Source organism: Asterias rubens, chromosome 17 (genome assembly GCF_902459465.1).
Source record: "Asterias rubens chromosome 17, eAstRub1.3, whole genome shotgun sequence".
Taxonomy (NCBI): domain Eukaryota; kingdom Metazoa; phylum Echinodermata; class Asteroidea; order Forcipulatida; family Asteriidae; genus Asterias; species Asterias rubens.
Window position 1 is genome coordinate 4,240,954 of NC_047078.1, and position 18,947 is coordinate 4,259,900.

The 18,947-nt window shown below is 39.4% G+C and overlaps 2 protein-coding genes across 3 annotated transcripts; one reads left to right on the forward strand and one right to left on the reverse strand.

The window, feature by feature from the left end:
• Positions 1-556: 556 nt before the first annotated feature.
• On the reverse strand, positions 557-11,114 carry LOC117301356 (peroxisomal biogenesis factor 19-like). Of its 2 annotated transcripts, XM_033785287.1 has the most exons (9): positions 11,096-11,114; positions 10,662-10,802; positions 7,638-7,738; positions 6,784-6,964; positions 5,213-5,334; positions 4,407-4,565; positions 3,379-3,555; positions 1,916-1,960; positions 1,358-1,444 (listed from the first exon to the last, which is right to left on the reverse strand). In XM_033785287.1, exons 2-9 carry the CDS (start codon positions 10,786-10,788, stop codon positions 1,358-1,360), a joined length of 999 nt encoding a protein of 332 aa, XP_033641178.1. In that variant the 5' UTR covers positions 10,789-10,802; positions 11,096-11,114. The 2 variants fall into 2 exon arrangements, with proteins under 2 accessions (XP_033641177.1, XP_033641178.1); XM_033785286.1 differs by lacking the exon at positions 11,096-11,114 and having other exon boundaries at positions 557-1,444; positions 10,662-10,845.
• A 1,167-nt stretch (positions 11,115-12,281) lies between these two features.
• On the forward strand, positions 12,282-18,663 carry LOC117301357 (leucine-rich repeat-containing protein 58-like). Its single transcript, XM_033785288.1, has 3 exons — positions 12,282-12,990; positions 15,557-15,963; positions 16,591-18,663. Exons 1-3 carry the CDS (start codon positions 12,491-12,493, stop codon positions 16,797-16,799), a joined length of 1,116 nt encoding a protein of 371 aa, XP_033641179.1. The 5' UTR covers positions 12,282-12,490; the 3' UTR covers positions 16,800-18,663.
• Positions 18,664-18,947: the final 284 nt, after the last annotated feature.

The following is an 18,947-nucleotide window of genomic DNA, read 5'->3' on the forward strand; positions in this document are numbered from 1 at the left end:
TATGATTTATGATGTCTGAATTTCAAACCATCCGAAACCATCAGCACATATTGATTTTCAATTTAGTTTCTTGTCTGCCCAGTGAAAACCAAATATAATTTACCAAATTAAAACTTTTCAAAATTTTACTTTTTTTATTCTTATTATACCAAAAGATAATTTACAATCTAGGAGGAATACACTATTGATAATTTTTAAACAAAAGATGACAACAAATACAGAAAAAGTACAGAGGTTTGGAAGTGCCATTCAGCTTCATGTGAGATCCGAATTCGGAAATCATCTTCTTGAAGAAATTAGATGGCACTTCCTGAACACTGTATAAAAAAAACAAATTTAAACCTCCGAAATCCGATCTCTCTGCAAAAGTCCCGCCTTTTTTTGTCTGTATGGCCATGGAGTAAGAATTCTGTTTCGTTCCTACATAATAAGGCAAATTACAGCTTTCCTTTGGCCAATCTAGAACAGTTAACATAAACAAAAATTATTATTGTAACACAATTCTATCACCGTTATTTGAAAGCTCCATTAAAGATTTTCAGAATATTTACCCCCAAAAACACCTCTATAACTATAGATCATTTCCACCACCACCAGTGGGAATGTTCTATATTGAATTTGGGTCATTAGACTTTGGTTCAGCAGTTAATCTGCCTGGCCAAGGCAGTAAGCAGCCCTACTGGTTTGTGCATGATCTAAGTCCAGTTTGGAAAAGGAATTATATAAACATAACAGGTGTTAGTTGTCTGGTAGCTTAACATTCATCTTAAATTATATCTCCCTTAGAAACCCAAGTAAATTCATTGCACATGATCAAACTCTTAAATTAACATCTCATACATTTTGATTAGGGCCCTGTTTCATTATCTGTTCAGCAGACTGAACAGCTCAGTGAATTTCTTAGCTAAGCAAAAAATGAGTTGGGCACCAGTTGCAACAATGTCAATTTTAAGGAATTTTGGCTGGTAACCATTTCTGAAGATTTGTCAGTGCTTAAGAAAGTTTTTATGCTCACAGGCTCAATGTTAAAATATCAGATTTTTTTTATGTTCATGAATTCATTGACTCCTTGGTGGAGAGAAACAATTAATGGTAAGGTCACTAAGGTGTCTCTTAACCACATGTTGCCCAATCAGCTGCTCCATTAATACAAAACGCTCCAATCACAACAAGGGCAATCAATTTGATCAAAACCAATTTCCTTAGAAAACATCACGAGTCGATACCGACCAACGACAAGTCATCGTTGTAGTTATGTGATGCTGCAAAGGGGCTGGTTGCTTGGGTCACATGACACTATACTGGTACCCTGCAGTGTGAGTGTTTATAATACGTCATTGGTATCCTGCCAGGGGTATCACATGACACTACACTGGTCCCCCTGTGGCATTCCGGGTATCTTGGGCATGCCTTGGGCATCAAACTGAAGGCCTAAACCGGCGCCCTGTAGTGAGAAGAAGAGAACAATCATGAAAGCACTCCGTTGTGTCAAAAATTTATATAGCTTGACTATGGATTAAATGTGCACTTGATGCCATTTCAGCGAGCAACTCTTTTGATTCAACAACAGGGCCCAATTTCATGGTTCTGCTTAACGTAAGCACATCATCGGCGCTTACAGAAGCAGGGAATTCTGTGGCTACGGCAAGCGTTTCACGGGTTAGCGGCGAATTTTAGCTTCTGTGCGTGTGTACCCCACGTTACTAGGCGTTCTATGCTTACAAGGCTAGCGCAGAAATTCGGCGCTTGCATGTAAGCGGGGAATCGTGATCGTAAGCGCAGAATTTAACAGTAAGCCGAGCCATGAAATTGGGCCCAGATCATTGCATAAAATAACCATTGTTTGTTAATCAAGAAGAGTTGTTGTTTACTATGAGTGCCACCTTCAGTTAATGAAAGACATGAAACTACTTACCCCTTCACCAACAATATCTTTGGGTGGCTGACCAAGTCCCTCCATCTGAAAAAAGGAATTGAAAAAATGTGTTGGTAATATTACTCAACTCTAAAAACTCAAAAACATTCATTACGGAAAGTTCCATTGACTCTTTGAGCGTCAAAATCATACATTTGCGATCTATTTCATGTATCAGAGAGCGTCTTTATCGTACATGTCAATCTTTTTTGTGTACTCGAAAAAGTGTCATCAATTGAACTTGTTACCTCGGTAACAAACTGTCAAGTTTGATTGGTCGAGAACCAATCATGTGACGCGCAACAAAAACGCATGTTACATGGCTCGACGGGGGCCGGGTAACATGAAAAGTGTTGTACACCGGTGTACATCACCTTGATCGTTCCCAGCGTTGGTCGATTTCGCGCTGTGTACGAAAGAACCGCGGGTTCGAGGGAATTGTTTCTTGTTCATCTGCTTATTAAACAATGAATAGTCCGTCGTAATAATGTTTGAAGATGACAACAGAACTTCGAGAAGAGGAATAACAATTATACAAAGGTATAACAAAACAATTGTTGCACGTTGTGACTGGGGTCCATGGGTTTTGTACACCCTCGAGGGAAAATGGCACCCTCGGGTTCCATTTTCCCCCTCGAGTGTAAAAAAAAGCCATGGACCCCGTCACAGCGTGCAACAATTGTATAATATACAACCCAGAATATAGAAGAGGGCATTATCACGTTAACGAGAAATACTATCAATTCTGAGATGTACCAAGGCAACACAAATCAGCAAGACACCTTTTTATTGATGAGAAATGCTAATTTTGTTATGTTGTTAGCAAAATTTTGAAAAAAACCTCACAAAGCTTGGCATTGTCCAATGTGCCGTATCTGTGAGCGCGTGAGGTAGATAGTACTTTTATCACTTCCAGGGATACACAGGATTCGTCCTGCTCAGTTTTAACCAACGTTCTGTCACTTTTGTTGCACCGTTGTCTTAAGTTACTTAAAGACAGTGGACACTATTGGTAATTGTCAAAGACTAGTCTTCACAGTTGGTGTATCTCAACATATGCATAAAATAACAAACCTGTGAAAATTTCAGCTTAATCGGTCATCGAAGTTGCGAGATAATAATGAAAGAAAAAACGCCCTTGTCACACGAAGTTGTGTGCTTTCTGATGCTTGATTTCCAGACCTCAAATTCTAAACTTGAGGTCTTGAAATCAAATTCGTGGAAAATTACTTCTTTATCGAAAACTGCGTCACTTCAGAGGGAGCTGTTTCTCACAAGGTTTTATACTATCAACCTCTCCCAATTACTCGTAATCAAGAAAGGTTTAATGATGATAGTTATTTTGAGTAATTACCAAAAGTGTCCACTGCCTTTAAAGGTGAATACGTTATGATTGAATACAACCCCGAAGTGATACAATTATGTTTGACAGGGCTCTCCACGGTAAAAATATGGCGTATTACCTCTTGGATTAGATCCATGATCCGCGTCATCCGTTCTTGTCGTACTTCTTGGGCATCCGTCTGGTTCTCGGACTCGTACTCCAGGCACAGTCTAGTCATCAGACCATACTGCTTAGTAAATCGATCAAAGTCTGACTGCTCTACTTTGGTCTTGTTTTGCTCCAGCCAGTCCGGATACTAAAGATAAGAGCGACACAAAGACAAGATTATTAATTTTTATTTTTTTTACCCATACACCGATGTGTGTTAGCACTGTATACTCAGTACTTTCCGAGTCCGGTGAACAAATATCACAGGCATGTTACTCGGGTGGGATTCGAACCCACGACCCTTGCAATTCTAGAGCTGTGTCTTAACAACTAGACTACCGAGATTGCCCGGTAGCTATGGAGGCAGTTCGAATCCTATGTTTTGGCAGCGAGTACCGCAACGATATAAGAGATGTTAAATTTGCATCAGGGATAAAGAATATTATTTTTGTTTTTTTTACCCCTACACCGATGTGTGTAAGCACTGTATACTCGGTACTTTCGCGAGTCCTGTGCACAAGATTGTCAAGTGTTGACCCTGAAATGCAGTACGTATAATAAAGCTGTTGTTGAACGGTATGGCTCCTTGTACTCTGTGGCAAATCAAGAGTGTATGGTTGAGAAGATGCAGAGAGTCTGGTTTCAGGCTCAAACCTCCTGGTAGGAGAAAAATGAGGCGGCACATCTACCCCAAAAATGTATGTCGAAAAGACAGAGGCTGGCTACCAGGCTACAGACCTACATGTACAGTGAGAAAGAGGTTGTAACATTGACCAAAAAATTTCACCAACAAGATTAACAATATGCTTCTGCACACTAATCCAATGGAAATAATTAACAGGCAGATGCTAAGGGCAAAAATGTGACAACAGTTCTCCACTGGGGGTGCATAGTTCTCTCAATCAGGTGAAATGACCCCAGGTCAAGTGGTGAGACTGCAGCAGTGTTATAATTATGGTTAAAATTTCCTAGCCATGGTGATAGTTGACCTACACTGACCTTTTCCACGACCTCCTTGAGGGATGGATAGAGAATATCCTTAGAGAGGAGATTCTGCATCATCTGTTGCATCATTGGCATCATCTCACCTTCCGCTCCATCTCCAAGATGCATGTTCTCCAACTGCTTGAAGATTTCTTCCTCAGGAACATTACCCTCCTAGTATTAAAGGGAAGGTACACGTTTGGTAATTACTCTAACTAATTAACTTAAAAACTGACTTGGTAACGAGCATTGGAGAGCTGTTGATAGTATAAAACATTGTGGGAATCGACTCCCTCTGAAGTAACGTAGTTTTGGAGTGCCTTTAAGTACAGACAAAAAAGCATCCTGCCTTTTGGAAAAAAAGAAAGAAGGGCCCCCCTTTTTTGTTTTGAGATGGCCGGCTGACACCAGCTGGAATATGTTTCAAAGCAAAATTAATTTTGTTGAGATCATTAAAATGTATCCTCCTTTTTAAATTTGTCTTTTCTTGAAGAAGAAAAAAAAAAAAAAAAAAAAAAAAAAAAAAAAAGGAAGCGGACGGGAATCCTATGTTTTAGCAGCTTGGTACCGCAACGATTTCAAAGATGGAACTCTATATAGCCTCTAGCTACCAGGCAATCTTTGTGGTCTAGTTGGTAAACACTGCTCTAGAATTTCAAATCCTACCTGAGTATTATGAGTTATTATTTGTTTGACAGAGCACGGGAAAGTACTGAGAGTATAAAGTGCTTATGGGAAAAACCAAAATTAATATTCTTTCTCCCCGATGCAAATTTCCATCTATTCAATTGTGATCCACCAATTTTGAATTTAAATATTACCTTAAGGTCTTGGGCGCTCTGTGCCAATCTAGTAATAGTTTCACCCAAGGCTCCTCCTAGTGGTCCTGAAGCAGTGGATGGAGCGCCCCCGCTTGGTGGGCCAGCGCCAAACATTGGGAAACCTGCGAGAGGAAAGTGTTGATAAAAAATGGCGTGTCATGGCCGAGCGGTTAAGAGCACCGGATTCAAGCTCTTGTGTTTAATCAGCAGAGTGTGGGTTCGAATCCCAGTTGTGACACTTGCTACGTACAATTGGGGAGGTAGTGCTTTCTGCTCTTCTGTATGGACTGTAAAAGGGGTAACCCTGTTTCAGCCCTAGGAGTAGGTGGCGACGGCCTCTGTAAAAAAAGTAATTGTAGCCTACACCTTGAAGTGGCCTTCAGGCCTTGTGTGTCTGGCGATTTGCAAAAAAAAAAAAAGGTTTGCCAAACCTTGAAATAAGGAAAACATGGTGAAGGTATAATTAGGCCTGTGTACTTTTTTTAAATGGCGAGGGCACCAACAGGGGTTGCCCTTAACTTTTTTTTCAACTGGCCAGCAGGACCAGTTGGCTTGATTTTTCACTGGTCCGCAAGGTTTTTGACTGGTCCGTCAATTTTTTATTTTATTTTTTTAAACTAATAGTATACTGTTGTATACCAACTGCTCGATTTCAGATCGTCGCTATTTCAAAATTCAACATGAATTGCAATGTCAACTTGACTGCACTGGAAGTTATACTTTATTTATGTGTACCAAGTTATTGTGTTTGTAGAGGGCTCATTAATTTGGGTTACGTGTGCGACCGCTCAAATTATTTTATTATGTAGTTTTAATAAGTATTCATAAACATTACACGGTACCGAAGTTTCCAAAATCTTCCCACTTTCGTCCAGAAAAAACACCCAACAAAAAGTAGACATCAAAATAGTTGCAAATGCAACATCCATGAAGAAGCATATGTGGTTTACGGTATTTTTTTCATTTATGTGTATGGAATGGTCTGTTTTGTGAACAAAATTTTCATTTAAAAAATGTTTTTAAAAGCAGCAAAAACTACTGCGCCTTAACACACGATTGCATTCTAGAACCCGTAAGCACAAAAATTTGCTAAGCACAGAAAAGTGTTGCTTAACAGAAACCGGTTACCAGCCAAAATTACATTAATTTTTCATTGCTGCAACCGGTGCTCCATTCATTTTCTGCTTAATAGCTTTTTGAAATTGGGCCCTGAGGCTCAATTTCATTGCCTTCGTGAAGCCCAGAAAAGTGTTGCTTAACAGAAACAGGTTACCAACCGAAATGACATTAATTGTCATTGTTGTAACTGGTGCCCCACTCATTTTGTGTTTAGCAAGGAAAGTTGCTAAGCAGTGTTTTCTGCTTAACAGCTTTATGAAACTGGGCCCTGATGTTTAAGCCGTCTCCGATTTGGTGGCTACAGCTACGGCTACAGCTAGATTTTTGCGTCATCATGCATTGAGGTAAAGGAAGGACATCCTTAGTAACATCCTTAGCAACAGCCGCAGCCATATAGCTGTAGCCACCAATTCGGACACGGCTCACGACTGCTTATGGCAAACCCTGCTTACCCTCAGCACCACCTCCCTGTAAGAGCTTGGCCAGGTCATCGTTTAGCTTTGAATCTTGGGGTAGATCTTGACCAAACTCTGACATGACAGTCGACATGAGGGACTCTAGATTGGCTGCACCGCCCTCGCTGGCGAAGAGTTGATTGAAGAGAGCCTCTTGGTCCACTGGGAGGGGTGGAGGCTAAAAGCAAAAGAGCACTTAGTAAGTATTATAATATTTAAGCCTGGGCAACAAGCCTGTGCGACTAGTGTCATATTCGCGACTACTGATTGCTTAGTTGAGTCGGAATACCATTTTTCAACTACTTGGGTTAGTGGTGCTGCCACGACAACTACAGAATTAGTCGCGACTACCTGTTTGATGAACCAATTGTGTGGCTCATGGATATTCATGACAATTTAGTTTACTTACAAAACACAATCAGAAATCAGTGACACAATCCTTCAACCCTTTCAGCATGAACTTAACTATATGCTGCAATGCGGCAAACAATATGCCGCATTGGATCTTGGGAATTAATGGTAGTTGACTTGTGGCGAAGTCGCGGCTATTTGAGGGAGGCGATTTCATCAGTTCCCCAGGCCTACTAGATAGCTCAGGCCGTGTCCGAATTGGCGACTTTGGCTACAGCTACGGCTAGATCAGCGCATCTGTCAGTATTGAAGAATAGCAGAAGCGCGCGCCCTAGCTGTAGCTGTAGCCGAAGTCGCCAATTCGGACACGGCCTTAGTTGGAAGAGTGCTAGCACAATAATTCGAAGGGCACAGACTTAAGTCCCACTCTAGCCATCTTTTCTTTGTTAAAACACTATTATAAGTCTTAAATCTGTTGTGAGATGTTGGACTTGGGGTACCTGTTTGTCGGATACTTGAGTTGGAGTTGTGGTCTTCTTTTCTGGTAGCTTCTCGTCGGGAACATCTTGAGGTTTTTTCTTATCAAAATCTTGCAATGCACCTTAAGAGATAAGAAACAAAAATGTATACAAAAATTCTTTTCAACATAAAAAAATAAAACACGGTCTCAGTTCAAACAAAGTTTTTTTTCTCTGGAGTGGTCTCTGAAAAGGTTTATTTATGAGTCAGTAAACCGGGGATGAAATTATCTCAAAAATGGGGGCTAAATATTGATTATAGTATACACATAATGAATGTTTATGAGTGCAATGGTGCGAATATGTTCATGAGTTGAAAGATGGAATGTTCTATTCAACGAGGCGGAGCCGAGTTGAATGGAAAATTCCAGCTTTCAACGGATGAAAATATTTGCACTGTTGCACGGATGAAAAACATTCATTATTTGCTTATATATAACATCCAAGTAGATGTCATTTTGATTGGAAGATACAACTTTCAAAACAAACAAAGCGTAGGCCTACAATTTTTAATTGTGAAATTACACCCATTTCTCTTTGGGTCGGCCTGTTGGATTCAACAGTCACTATGTGCATTCTGTACAGCTATTATGAGACACGCAGAAGCCGAATGCTAGTAATTTTACTATTGCAGTAAAACTGCTGCGTTACCAAAGACACGCGCATGCAGTGATGTTTTTACTCAGCTTTTTTGTTCCATCGGAAAAGTACTAATGCACGCTGGCAGCGTGCAATGGTACTTTTCGGATTGAACGAAAAAGCACGGTGAGTGACTCAGCGTGCAATGGTACTTTTATTTGCTATCAAATGGCAAGGATCTGCTTGGGTGTTATATAATATATGTAATATTGATAAATGGTATGTACAGTGTAAGGCCTATGCTAAATGGTGAGTATTCAAAAAGTTTTAATTTTTTTTTTAATTATTTAAAGTCTCTCACTCTACTCAGCTCAGCCTCTGGAAAACAAATCAGATAACAACTAAACTTTTTGGACTGTCAGCCATTTGGAGTTTTGGTTAACACTAACCCTTGGGGCCTATACGCCTCTCTTAATATTTATCCATGAGGTACGTCACAAAGCTAACCCAAAATGAGGCTACAGGCGCAGCCACTGCAAGGGGGACGTGCGCCCATAGCCTCATTTGGGGTATAAATTATGACGTCATGCATAATAAATATTAAGAGAGGCGTATAGGCTTAATTAAGTAATGTAGAAAGAAAACTCCCCCAAAATTGTGCTTTTTCAAAAACAGACTCGCACTGCCAGTTTTCACAGACCTAATCGCGATTCCCGCCTAGCTGATTTTTCTCAATTGTCAAAAGGCATTATGAGAAGGTCCTTCCGACCATTCCTTCCAATAGAGCACAAGGCACAGTGCCTTTCTACAATGGACCCTTCCCATGAAATATGCTAATTACATTCATGCATGCGTATCCTCCTCTTACCAGTTTTCACGCTATTATGCCTTTTTCTTTGAATTGGGAAAAAATAACGATGCCATATATCAACCGATGCCCTAATTATCTTCATTTGTTAATATGAAGTATGCAAACATATATTAAAACTTGATGGACATTGAAATGTTCACACCACACACTGATCTTCAATGAATTCAACTGGCCCCATTTGTTTTGAGTTTTTCCTGTTTTCACGGCAAACGAGAAAGTATGGTTTCCCGGTGAAGCCATACATGGAAGAAACATCTTTGAGACTCTGTGTATGACTCTATAGCCAGCAGTTGTCTCCATTTTATTCAAAATAGTTTTTTATTAAATTAAAAAAATTACCATGGTAACTTGCAAAAAATAAAAAAATAAAAATAAAATAGTAAAAGTGTGAATAATTACTGGCTTTCAAATCTGATTTTTATTTATTTCTAAATATATTTTGTATTAATATGAGGGTTAAAAAATAAAAAGTCTCCAAAAATATTAGAAAATTATATAAGACACATGGCTTCCTCTGTACTTTTTCCCCAGAATACTCAGCAAATTATATAGTCACATGATTTGATCATCATGAACTGTGAATTGAAATAGTGTTTGATGAAACTTTTTGGGTGGGCAAATATTTTTATATGGCCTCAACATAATGACATATTTTTGTACCTTGTAGAAATGCCTAAAATACCAAACTTTTTGCCATTACAAGTGTAAATAACCAGTGGAGCCTTACATGTTTCTAAGTTTTGGTCAAGGGAGAGGAGACTCCTTGCTTGGCAAATAAAACCACAATTTTTTTATCTAGCTAGGGACTGTTTACAACGCGCACAGAGAGGTTAAAAGATTTGTCAGGATTTTAGGGACACCTCGAAAACAGGACCTCCTACGATACAGACCCTAGGTTGGCAAACGCCATAGAGTTGCGATAACGTAACCCTCCTGCCTAAGCCGTCAGCAGGAGGGTTACGTTATCGCAACTATATTCTAAGCAGACGTGCAATCGCGTCTGTCCTGTGTCATGCAGCCGTATTAGCCATGTACAAAACAACGCGATATTCCCTCATTTTGCCAACCAAAATGATAGTGCGCATGCGCTACATGTATGTGCAATTAACAATTATTTCATGGGAAAGGTCCATTGTTTATTGTCAATTGAGAAAAATCAGCCAGGCTGGATTTGCAATTAATAAGGCTAAGCTAATGTCCAAGGGACCAAGGTCAGGCACGAGGCAATTCCCCTCATTCCCAACAAGCCAAACAAACAGTACCAATTTTTTTCAGCCGAAATTTATCAATCTCCTCAAAAGTTGATGATACATTGATGAATTAACACAAAAATTGCTAGCCCCACTTGTGTGGCCAAGGATAGCGGAATCCTTGGGCACACAAGTGGGGCTAAAAAATTGCATGACCCCCAAAACCGGTAAACAGCGCCCCCACTTGTCATACATCACTCACGAACACACACACCATGCACACGACGGAGTCGGAGATCTCTCCACACACACACGGCAATGCCGTTTTTCGGCAACACAAATCTACAAACTAAAAATAAAACTTACTGTCGAGTAAATCATCTAGGCCGTCATCTTTTGATTGAGTTTGTACATCAACTGTTGCATCTTGATCACTCTTATCGGGCAATGTTGAACTAGACACCGCAGTTTTCTCTTCGCCGCGATCCGCCATTTTACAAGTTTCAACTAAATTTGTTTGTTTGGTGATCATTACTCAAATAATTATTAGTTTAAATAAGAGTGCACGTCCGTTTTTATGACTCAATTTAGCAATTCCCTTCTGTTACACTTGATTTTGTCAGCAGTTTTTATATTTACCCCCAAAACACCACCTTGTGGACAAAGCAACTCTAATTTATTCCTCCATGCATGAAGCAACTATCTTTGTAAGAAGAAAATAAACATTTGTGTGAAATATGCAGGCAGTAGTTTTTTGTTGCTTATGGCCGGCCGACACAGGGGATATTATGTAGCCCTACCTTGGCCCTACAATGTAATGCCTCGGATGGGTACTATTAATTTAACGATTTTTGCCAGAACAAGCGGGCAGCCACCAGCCCGGCCGCCAATTTTTTTTTTGGCAACGTCACAGCCCGAGTTTTTGCCAAAACCCAGATTGGACTATTGAAAGCCATACATGCAAATCAAGAAAAGACTACTGTTTGTAACAATGTGGCCAGACCAAATTATTCAAAAACTGTGTTGATTTTGTTAAAAACAAAAATTGTTGAGTTAAATTTGGTTAAAACATGGAGGTACGACGATTTTTACGTTGAACACTCGGCCGACCATCCTACAAGGTTTGTTTATCAACAAAAGAAAGGTCTAAAAAGTGGAGAAAACAAAACTGCGGCCCGCCGACAAAGCATGATGGGGATAATATGGTACCGAATCTATAGATTAGTAGGTTCTACGCCGATAATACCCCTTCAGTATTGAAATTAATTTGTACTAAATGCGATTGTTGCCAGAAACATCGAGCAGAAACAAACGCTCAGCCACCCATCCGCATTTAGAGAGTAAACACAAGTAGTTTGAATTGAAGAGTCAACAACGTGACCCGTCCCCCATAACCCCATGCTAACAGACTTTATTACACGCTGTGCCAAGAAAACCTTTGAGAGAATGTGCGGCAATTATGTTAATAATTTGTTGTTCATGTTGTATATCATACAAAAACGTGATCATGCGCGCTGATGACTTTGAGGTTTGTAGGTCAGCTCAAGGTCGCACGTACTGATATCTAGGTCAATGTCAACAAACAACAATCGGATAATAATTATTCATAATATGCATGGTGGCGACGTCATAATGAATATTCAGTTTTTGAGCATGTATTCAAAGCATGCTGTTCATTTCTCGCACGGTTTTTAAACTAAACTTGTATAAGTCCCGCGGTATTTTACGTAACCAAAATTACGCGTATTTATGTTAAATATTATCAAAAATTGTAACAACACGCATAAAACGAAATAGTAAAACAAGACATCTGTCGGTAAGGGCAAAAATTGTTTAAATTGATTAAAAACTAAATTTATTTGTGAAGACCCAAACAGTGAAAGTAAAAAAAGTACTAGTACAAGTTTATTAATATCGTGCGGTCCGCATGCGTTTTGCTTTTTTAATTGTATGATAATTTTTTGCAGTGTCACCGTCGTTTTTTTGTGAAGAGATCGCGATCGTGTGTGTGATGTGTGAATTTGTTGAAAATAATATGATGAAACGGTTTCATCATAAACCTCAGTATATTGAGGGAATGGAACAGTTGGTGGCAAAGATCTCTGACGAGACGACCTGGCCAAGAATAAGATCACTTCGAGAACTAGGTTGGTGATTTTAAAAGACACAATTTAAGTATATTTATTTCGTGTGCTATGTGCCGATTGCGTTTCGTAATGGCCCACCGGAGAGGCGACCCAACCACGGCCGGTGAAGACGCCGTTGAACAGCTCGCCAAAGCGTCGTTGTCTCGCAAGCATTTAACGGAGTTTCCGGACCATGAATTCACCGGACAAGAAGACAAAGTAAACATCATTGATTTGAGTCGAAATTCTCTCACCTCCATACCACAAACTATTCACGTTTACACGAATATAGTCGATTTGGACATCAGTAACAACAGGATTACGGAAATCCCCGGAGAAATTGTTGGATTGACAAATCTTCGAACATTGAACTGTAAAAATAACCAACTTAAAAATGATTCGCTACCGAAAGATTTCGGTGATTTCACTGCATTAGAGACGGTGAATTTTGGAGGAAATCTCATGTTGAATTTCCCTATGCAACTCGCCGAAATCACGTCGTTGAAAGCTATTCATCTCGGTGGAAACAGAATTCGGCAAGTTCCACCTGAAATAAAAAATCTCTCCAGGTGAGTTGTGAAATGTTTTTATTATTATTTTTTTTGAAAGTGAGAGAAGTTTTCTGTTAAAATAAAACATAAACATGATATTCGTGATATTAATTGATACTAGTGAATACAAAACTATAATCTTATCACATTGGCCCTAACTCTGGTGCTGTACTCCTTAATTTAATTAAGTTTAATTTAAAATAATTTTGACATTTTGGGTTCTTTGGTTATGGTCCGAACAAATTAATTGCAGATGTCAACAATTTTTTAGAGGAGAACAGGTCTAGGGATTTAACTGTTACCCTCTTTCTATCATGTCGACTGTCAGGAAGATGGTGGGTTCAGCCTAGTTGCGATAACGTAACCCTCCTGCCCGCCTGGCGGCCGTCTGGAGTAGGGTTACGTTATCGCAACTAGGTTCAGCCATGGTCAGCCTACTCCTAGAACTATGATGTTCATTACAGCGCTATCAACTCAACATTTCATCGTGGAGAGGATGGTGGAATAAACCATAGTTCTAGGAGTAGGTTCAGCCCTGGAGCGCTTTTTTTTTTCCAACTGCAGATTCTAAAATTCAGAAAAAAAATGTACAGCGCCCCAGTAAGCAGTTGAATATTGGTTCTGAATCTGAAACTGTAATTGTATTGTTGTATTGTAATCACTGTTCAAGTTCAAGGAAAGAAAAAGAAGAAATTAATACTAATCATCGAAAGAATAATGATTAAATAGGCCCAAGTTCTTCAACGAAACGCTGGTTTATTCACTTTTGTTAAAATGAAAGTTCCATTCACTATTCATTTTTGTTTCAAGGAATGGAGGAGAAATACATGTAGGCCCATGGTCTTCAATGATACCCTTGTTTAAATTTACTTTCTTCAATGAAATAAAAGTTTTCTTCACTATTCAAGGAAAGAAGAAGAAGAAAAGGGCCCAAGCTCTTGATTGAGACACTGGTTTATTCACTTTGAAAGTTTCATTCACTATTGCTTTCATAAAAAGAAGAACAAAATATAGGCCAAAGTTCTTCAAGGAGACAATCTGCTTTTGTTAACTTTCAATAAAACAAAAGTTTCATACACTTATTTCAACATGTTCAAAGGAAGGAGAATATATAGCAAAAGTTCTTCAATGGGACCCTGGTTTATTCACTTTCAATGAGAATGAAAGTTTCATTCAACTTACTTTTAACTTTTAAAGGAAGAAGAAATAGCCAAAGTTCTTCAATGGGACACTGGTTTTAATATTCACTTCCTATGAAATGAAAGTTTCATTCACTTACTATTCAAAGGAAGAAGAGAAAATAGGCCAAAGTTCTTCACTGAGACACTGGTTTATTCACTTTCAATGAAATAAAGGTTTCATTCAGTTATTTCAAAGGAAGAAAAAAATAATAACAAATAACAGAAGTTCTTCAATGAGATTACCGGTAGTTTATTCACTTTCAATGAAAGAAAGTTTCAATGAAATGAAAGTTTCATTCACTTACATTCAAAGAAAGAAGAAGAAAGAAATAGGCCCAAGTATTTCAATGAGACACTGGGTTACTAACTTTCAAAAGGTCTTAAGTCTAAGATGAGATGCATAATGCCCTATGGGCAGCAGATGAAGAGGAGCTGTTCTCTTCCGTACATGTAGTCCATTCGGGACAAAAAGCAAAGTGCTTCTTAATGACTTCCTTTCCAAGCTAAGTGACTATAAGGGTTGAAACCTAAGCCCTGTTTGCCATCTAAGGGGTACTCTCAGAAATTACAGGTGTCTTCAGGGGTGTGTGTGTGTGTGGGTTGGGGGGGGGGTGACAGACAGAAAAGTAATTTAAATTGAAAAACATCTTCTTAGAGGAGACTTAGAAGAAAAAACAAAAGAATAGATCTATAAAGTGTGCCCACAGAAAGATGTTTGAAAAAGCTTGCCCGCTGTTTCAGTTTAATAGACCGACCCAGTAGGCTCCGCCCACGACGCACGTGTGAGCAAGAACACGTGGGGCTCTCCAATGCCTTTCTGCACAACTCTGCCGCGCGCACCAAGCATGCGCGCACGCATGTCGGACCTTAGTGTCGGACCTTCGTTGCGTTGTGATTGGTCAATACGCAATGGGGTGGAGCTTAATGGATTGGTCTATTTATCATCCAAAACCACAGTGGATGACATTATTATACAGTAGGAGGGTTGACTGTGTACTGTGTATGCACATGATAATACATACCACAGTGCAGGTCTAAGTAGTAACATACAATGTAGTTCCGTTCAAAATCGCAGTGGACGATACCAAATACATAGTAATACTACAGTAGGACATGTACATGTTTGTAGGGGGTTGAATGTGTACTGTGCTGCACTTATGTATTTATTCAAAATCACAAGTGTTGATAAATGGTCAGACAGTAGGAGGGTTGAAGGCCTTGTACTTAATGGTTATTTTCTTGGTGCCCTTGAAATGCTCTGCAAACTAACAATTTCCTCAGGGTGCCCTTTTTACCAAGGAGAAAACGCCTTGGTGCCCTTGCCCTTTTAAAAAACGGAGCATATACATGTACAGGCCAGATAATTTATGGACATATTTTGTTTTCTCTCGTCCACTTTGCAGTCTTGAGTACCTGTACCTAGGGGGCAACCAGCTGACGAGCATCCCAGTAGAAATCGGTCTCCTCCAACGTCTGAAGTGTCTTAGCCTGTGTGATAACCGCATCGAGGTGGTACCTCCCGAACTTATCAACCTCCGGCAACTCAAGTCGCTCAGTCTACACAACAATCGCATCACCACACTGCCGCTCCAGATCATCTCCCTGGGGGAGCTATGCGAGTTGAGTTTGCGTGGGAACCCCTTGGTCGTACGCTTTGTGCGCGACTTGACGTGGAAGCCACCGACGCTCTTGGAGCTGTCCGGACGTGTTGTTAAGAATCGAGGGATTCCGTACACGCTGGAAGACCTGCCTTCAAGTTTGATTGAGTACCTGAACTCGGCGAGACATTGTTTGAATCCCAAATGCTCAGGTATGGAGGACTAAAACTAAAATTAAAAGAATGATAATGTTTTTACAATACATGGCGGTAATGTGAAGCACTGTATACTCAGTAATTTCCAATTTCCTAGTAACAAAAACCCCACAAACATGTGACTTGGGTGGAATTCAAACCCATGCCCTTTGCCCTGTCTATTTAAAGTATAGTCCATCGAGATTGCCTGGTAGCCAGGGGCAGTCCAAATATGTATTTAAGGAGCAGGTACTGCATCTGTTTTCTGATGCAAATTTACATGTAACATCTAAAATAAATCTTATAAAAACAATACGAAGGAAGCAGTGCAAATAAAAAATATTGTTTGTAATGTCTGGCCGACCTGACCAACATACTGACCAGAGGCAAACACAGTCTGACAGTTGCGGTGACCGCTCCTTTTCTGTTCTGGCCCCCCAGGTTATGGAACAGTCTACCTAACAACATCAGACAATCCCCTACATGTACAAAATAGATTTTTAAGACGTCACTCAAATCTCGCCTGATTACAAGAGCTTACTGTACGGCGCCATGAGCAATGATCGTTGGTATGGTGGCATATAAATATTACGACTGATTGATGGTCCCAATTTTAAAATAAGTTTTCTTTTATCCAATCCACAGATGTGTATTTCAGCTCCCACGTCGAGCACATCAAATTTGTAGATTTCTGCGGTAAATATCGACTGCCACTACTACAGTATCTGTGCTCACCAAACTGTTCATCTAACAGCGGCTACAGTAGCAGCAACTACACCAGCAGCAGCGATACGGAGTCGGAAGACGAGGGAATGGTGCCTTCTAATAAGATGAAGAAAGTGCTGTTAGGATGAGTGGCGCCATTTTCCCGATGGTCGTTTCTATCCTCCATGCTTTGCATGCCGTCCTTGGACAATCATGGGGCCCAAATTCATTGAGCTGCTTAGCACAAATAGTTTGAGTAGCTAAGCACAATTGTCATACCCTCCTTCAATAATCCTCCTCCCCCCCCCCCCCCCCAAGGAAAAAAAAAGATTTGTGAATGGTTTTTGCATGATGACACGCTACTGCATGTCAAATGCAATGACAATTTGATATAGTTTTGTAAACTTCTGATATGGGCCCAAATTCATACGTAGATGTGGAGCTGCTTAGCACAGAATGTAGCTAAGCACAATTGTCAAACCCTCTTTCGACGACCCTCCCCAAGGAAAAAAAAACGGTTTGTGAACAGTTTTTGTATGATACATTTACTGCATGTCAAATGCGCAATGAAGTTTGATATTGTTATAAGGCATCCTGATCTGGGCCCAAATTCAAAGAGCTGCTAAGCACTAGAGTAGCTAAACACAAGTTTCTTCTCTCCTCCACGCTATGCATGTCCTTCTTCGACATTGCTGGAGCCGCAAGAAAAAAGAAAAAAAAGAGCTGTGAATGTTTTTGTATGATACACGTACTGCGTATCAAATGCCCAATGAAATATTTTGGGCCCAAATTCATACATGGTAAAGAGCTGCTCAGCACAAAAAGTAACTACATGTAAGCAGAAATAAATTTATGCTAACAGGCAACCTCGGGAACAACAATACAAACCCTCAATCGAGTCCTCACATTATATGTAACCATTTACTGTTAATGGTATTGTGTGCTTAATATTGGTATTTTCAAAGCTGTATATTATTTATAAGAAAGAGACTCGTAAATTCTGTGTTTCTGGGATGTGTAGTTTGCATTTTCGCTGGCTCAGTGCTAGATGGTCGTTGATAGCAAATTCATATTTTGTTATGATCAAAAGTTTGGGTCATCTGTTGGTAAATAATCAAACAAATAAATGGTCATAAAAACATGCACTTCAGCTGTTCAAAGAAATATGGCTTGGATCATTCAAAAATTTGAGGCTGAGAAACGATTCTTTCATGGATTTACAATGTTTGTACACCATCTACAGTATAGACATTGATAGAGTTTTTGTTTTCGACGATGGATGGTTCTGCGAGGGTAATGATAATGTTTTGGCGTCATCTGCGTGCTAAATATTGGTCACTTCAAAGCTGTACTATTTATTTAAAAAAAGGCAAAACAAAGACTCTTTAATTCTGTAATTCTGGGATGTGTAATTTACATTTTGTCTGCTCAGTGCTAGTCGACTTTGAGGAAGACGTCCCTCAATTTCTACGACAGTCTTTGGGATGAATCTGCTTAAAAGGAGGGAGTCTTTATTTCGTGGGGAGGCACAAGTTAATTAAATCTTATCATTCAGTTTTCGGTAAACATACCGGTTCTTGGAAAATTTCATCAGTTTTTGTTGTCACATTGCAGGGGAAATTGAGAGGGATAGTTTTTGTATGCATGTCAGTAATCACGCTTGATTTGACAGAGGCAATTAATTTTCTTGACTAGGCAGTATTTTAGAGGAATATTTGAACTTTGTGATTTGTGACTTTTTATGCTGAAAACTACCAATAATACCATCACAGAACCATCCGTCATCGAAAGCTAAACAAAAATCTTATATCAGGGTTTTAAACAACGACCGTTTGACTTGGCATTCTTTTACTTTAACTCATAAATGTATTTGCTAACTGCCTCGACGTTCCTGCTAACAATGGACTAAAGAGCCATAGGCCAGTGAATTTGGTTTACGGCCAGTAAACTCACGACTTGATAAGTCTGACAGTCTTATGTTTTCTGTACATAGTAAAGAGTATTTGTGATATACATGTATAAAAAAAATCATAGATTGAGATTTTTTAAAAGAGCTTACTTTAGTGCAAACAAGTTTTGTTTTAAGTGTTTTTTTCACATAAAATTCTATCTAGAGTCAAATATTCTATCTATTGTTTTTCTTATTTTGAAAAAGTTGTTTTATTTTATTTAGTTATACTGTGTTGATCTGGTTCCATGTTTAGTGCTCATGATAACTTGTGACGTTTCTCATTCCACAATGGAGCCAGACTGTACACTGTTAACCTGTTGTCGTAGGCATTTTCGAAACAACGGCT

Coding starts and splice junctions, on each gene's coding strand:
- LOC117301356 (XM_033785286.1), bottom strand. CDS start 10,827: ATGATCACCAAACAAACAAATTTAGTTGAAACTTGTAAAATGGCGGAT. Junction 6,965..7,637: donor CTCAAGTATCCGACAAACAG/GTACCCCAAGTC, acceptor TTTTGCTTTTAG/CCTCCACCCCTCCCAGTGGA. Junction 1,445..1,915: donor AAGATATTGTTGGTGAAGGG/GTAAGTAGTTTC, acceptor TTCTCACTACAG/GGCGCCGGTTTAGGCCTTCA.
- LOC117301357 (XM_033785288.1), top strand. CDS start 12,491: ATGTGCCGATTGCGTTTCGTAATGGCCCACCGGAGAGGCGACCCAACC. Junction 12,991..15,556: donor GAAATAAAAAATCTCTCCAG/GTGAGTTGTGAA, acceptor TCCACTTTGCAG/TCTTGAGTACCTGTACCTAG. Junction 15,964..16,590: donor TTTGAATCCCAAATGCTCAG/GTATGGAGGACT, acceptor TCCAATCCACAG/ATGTGTATTTCAGCTCCCAC.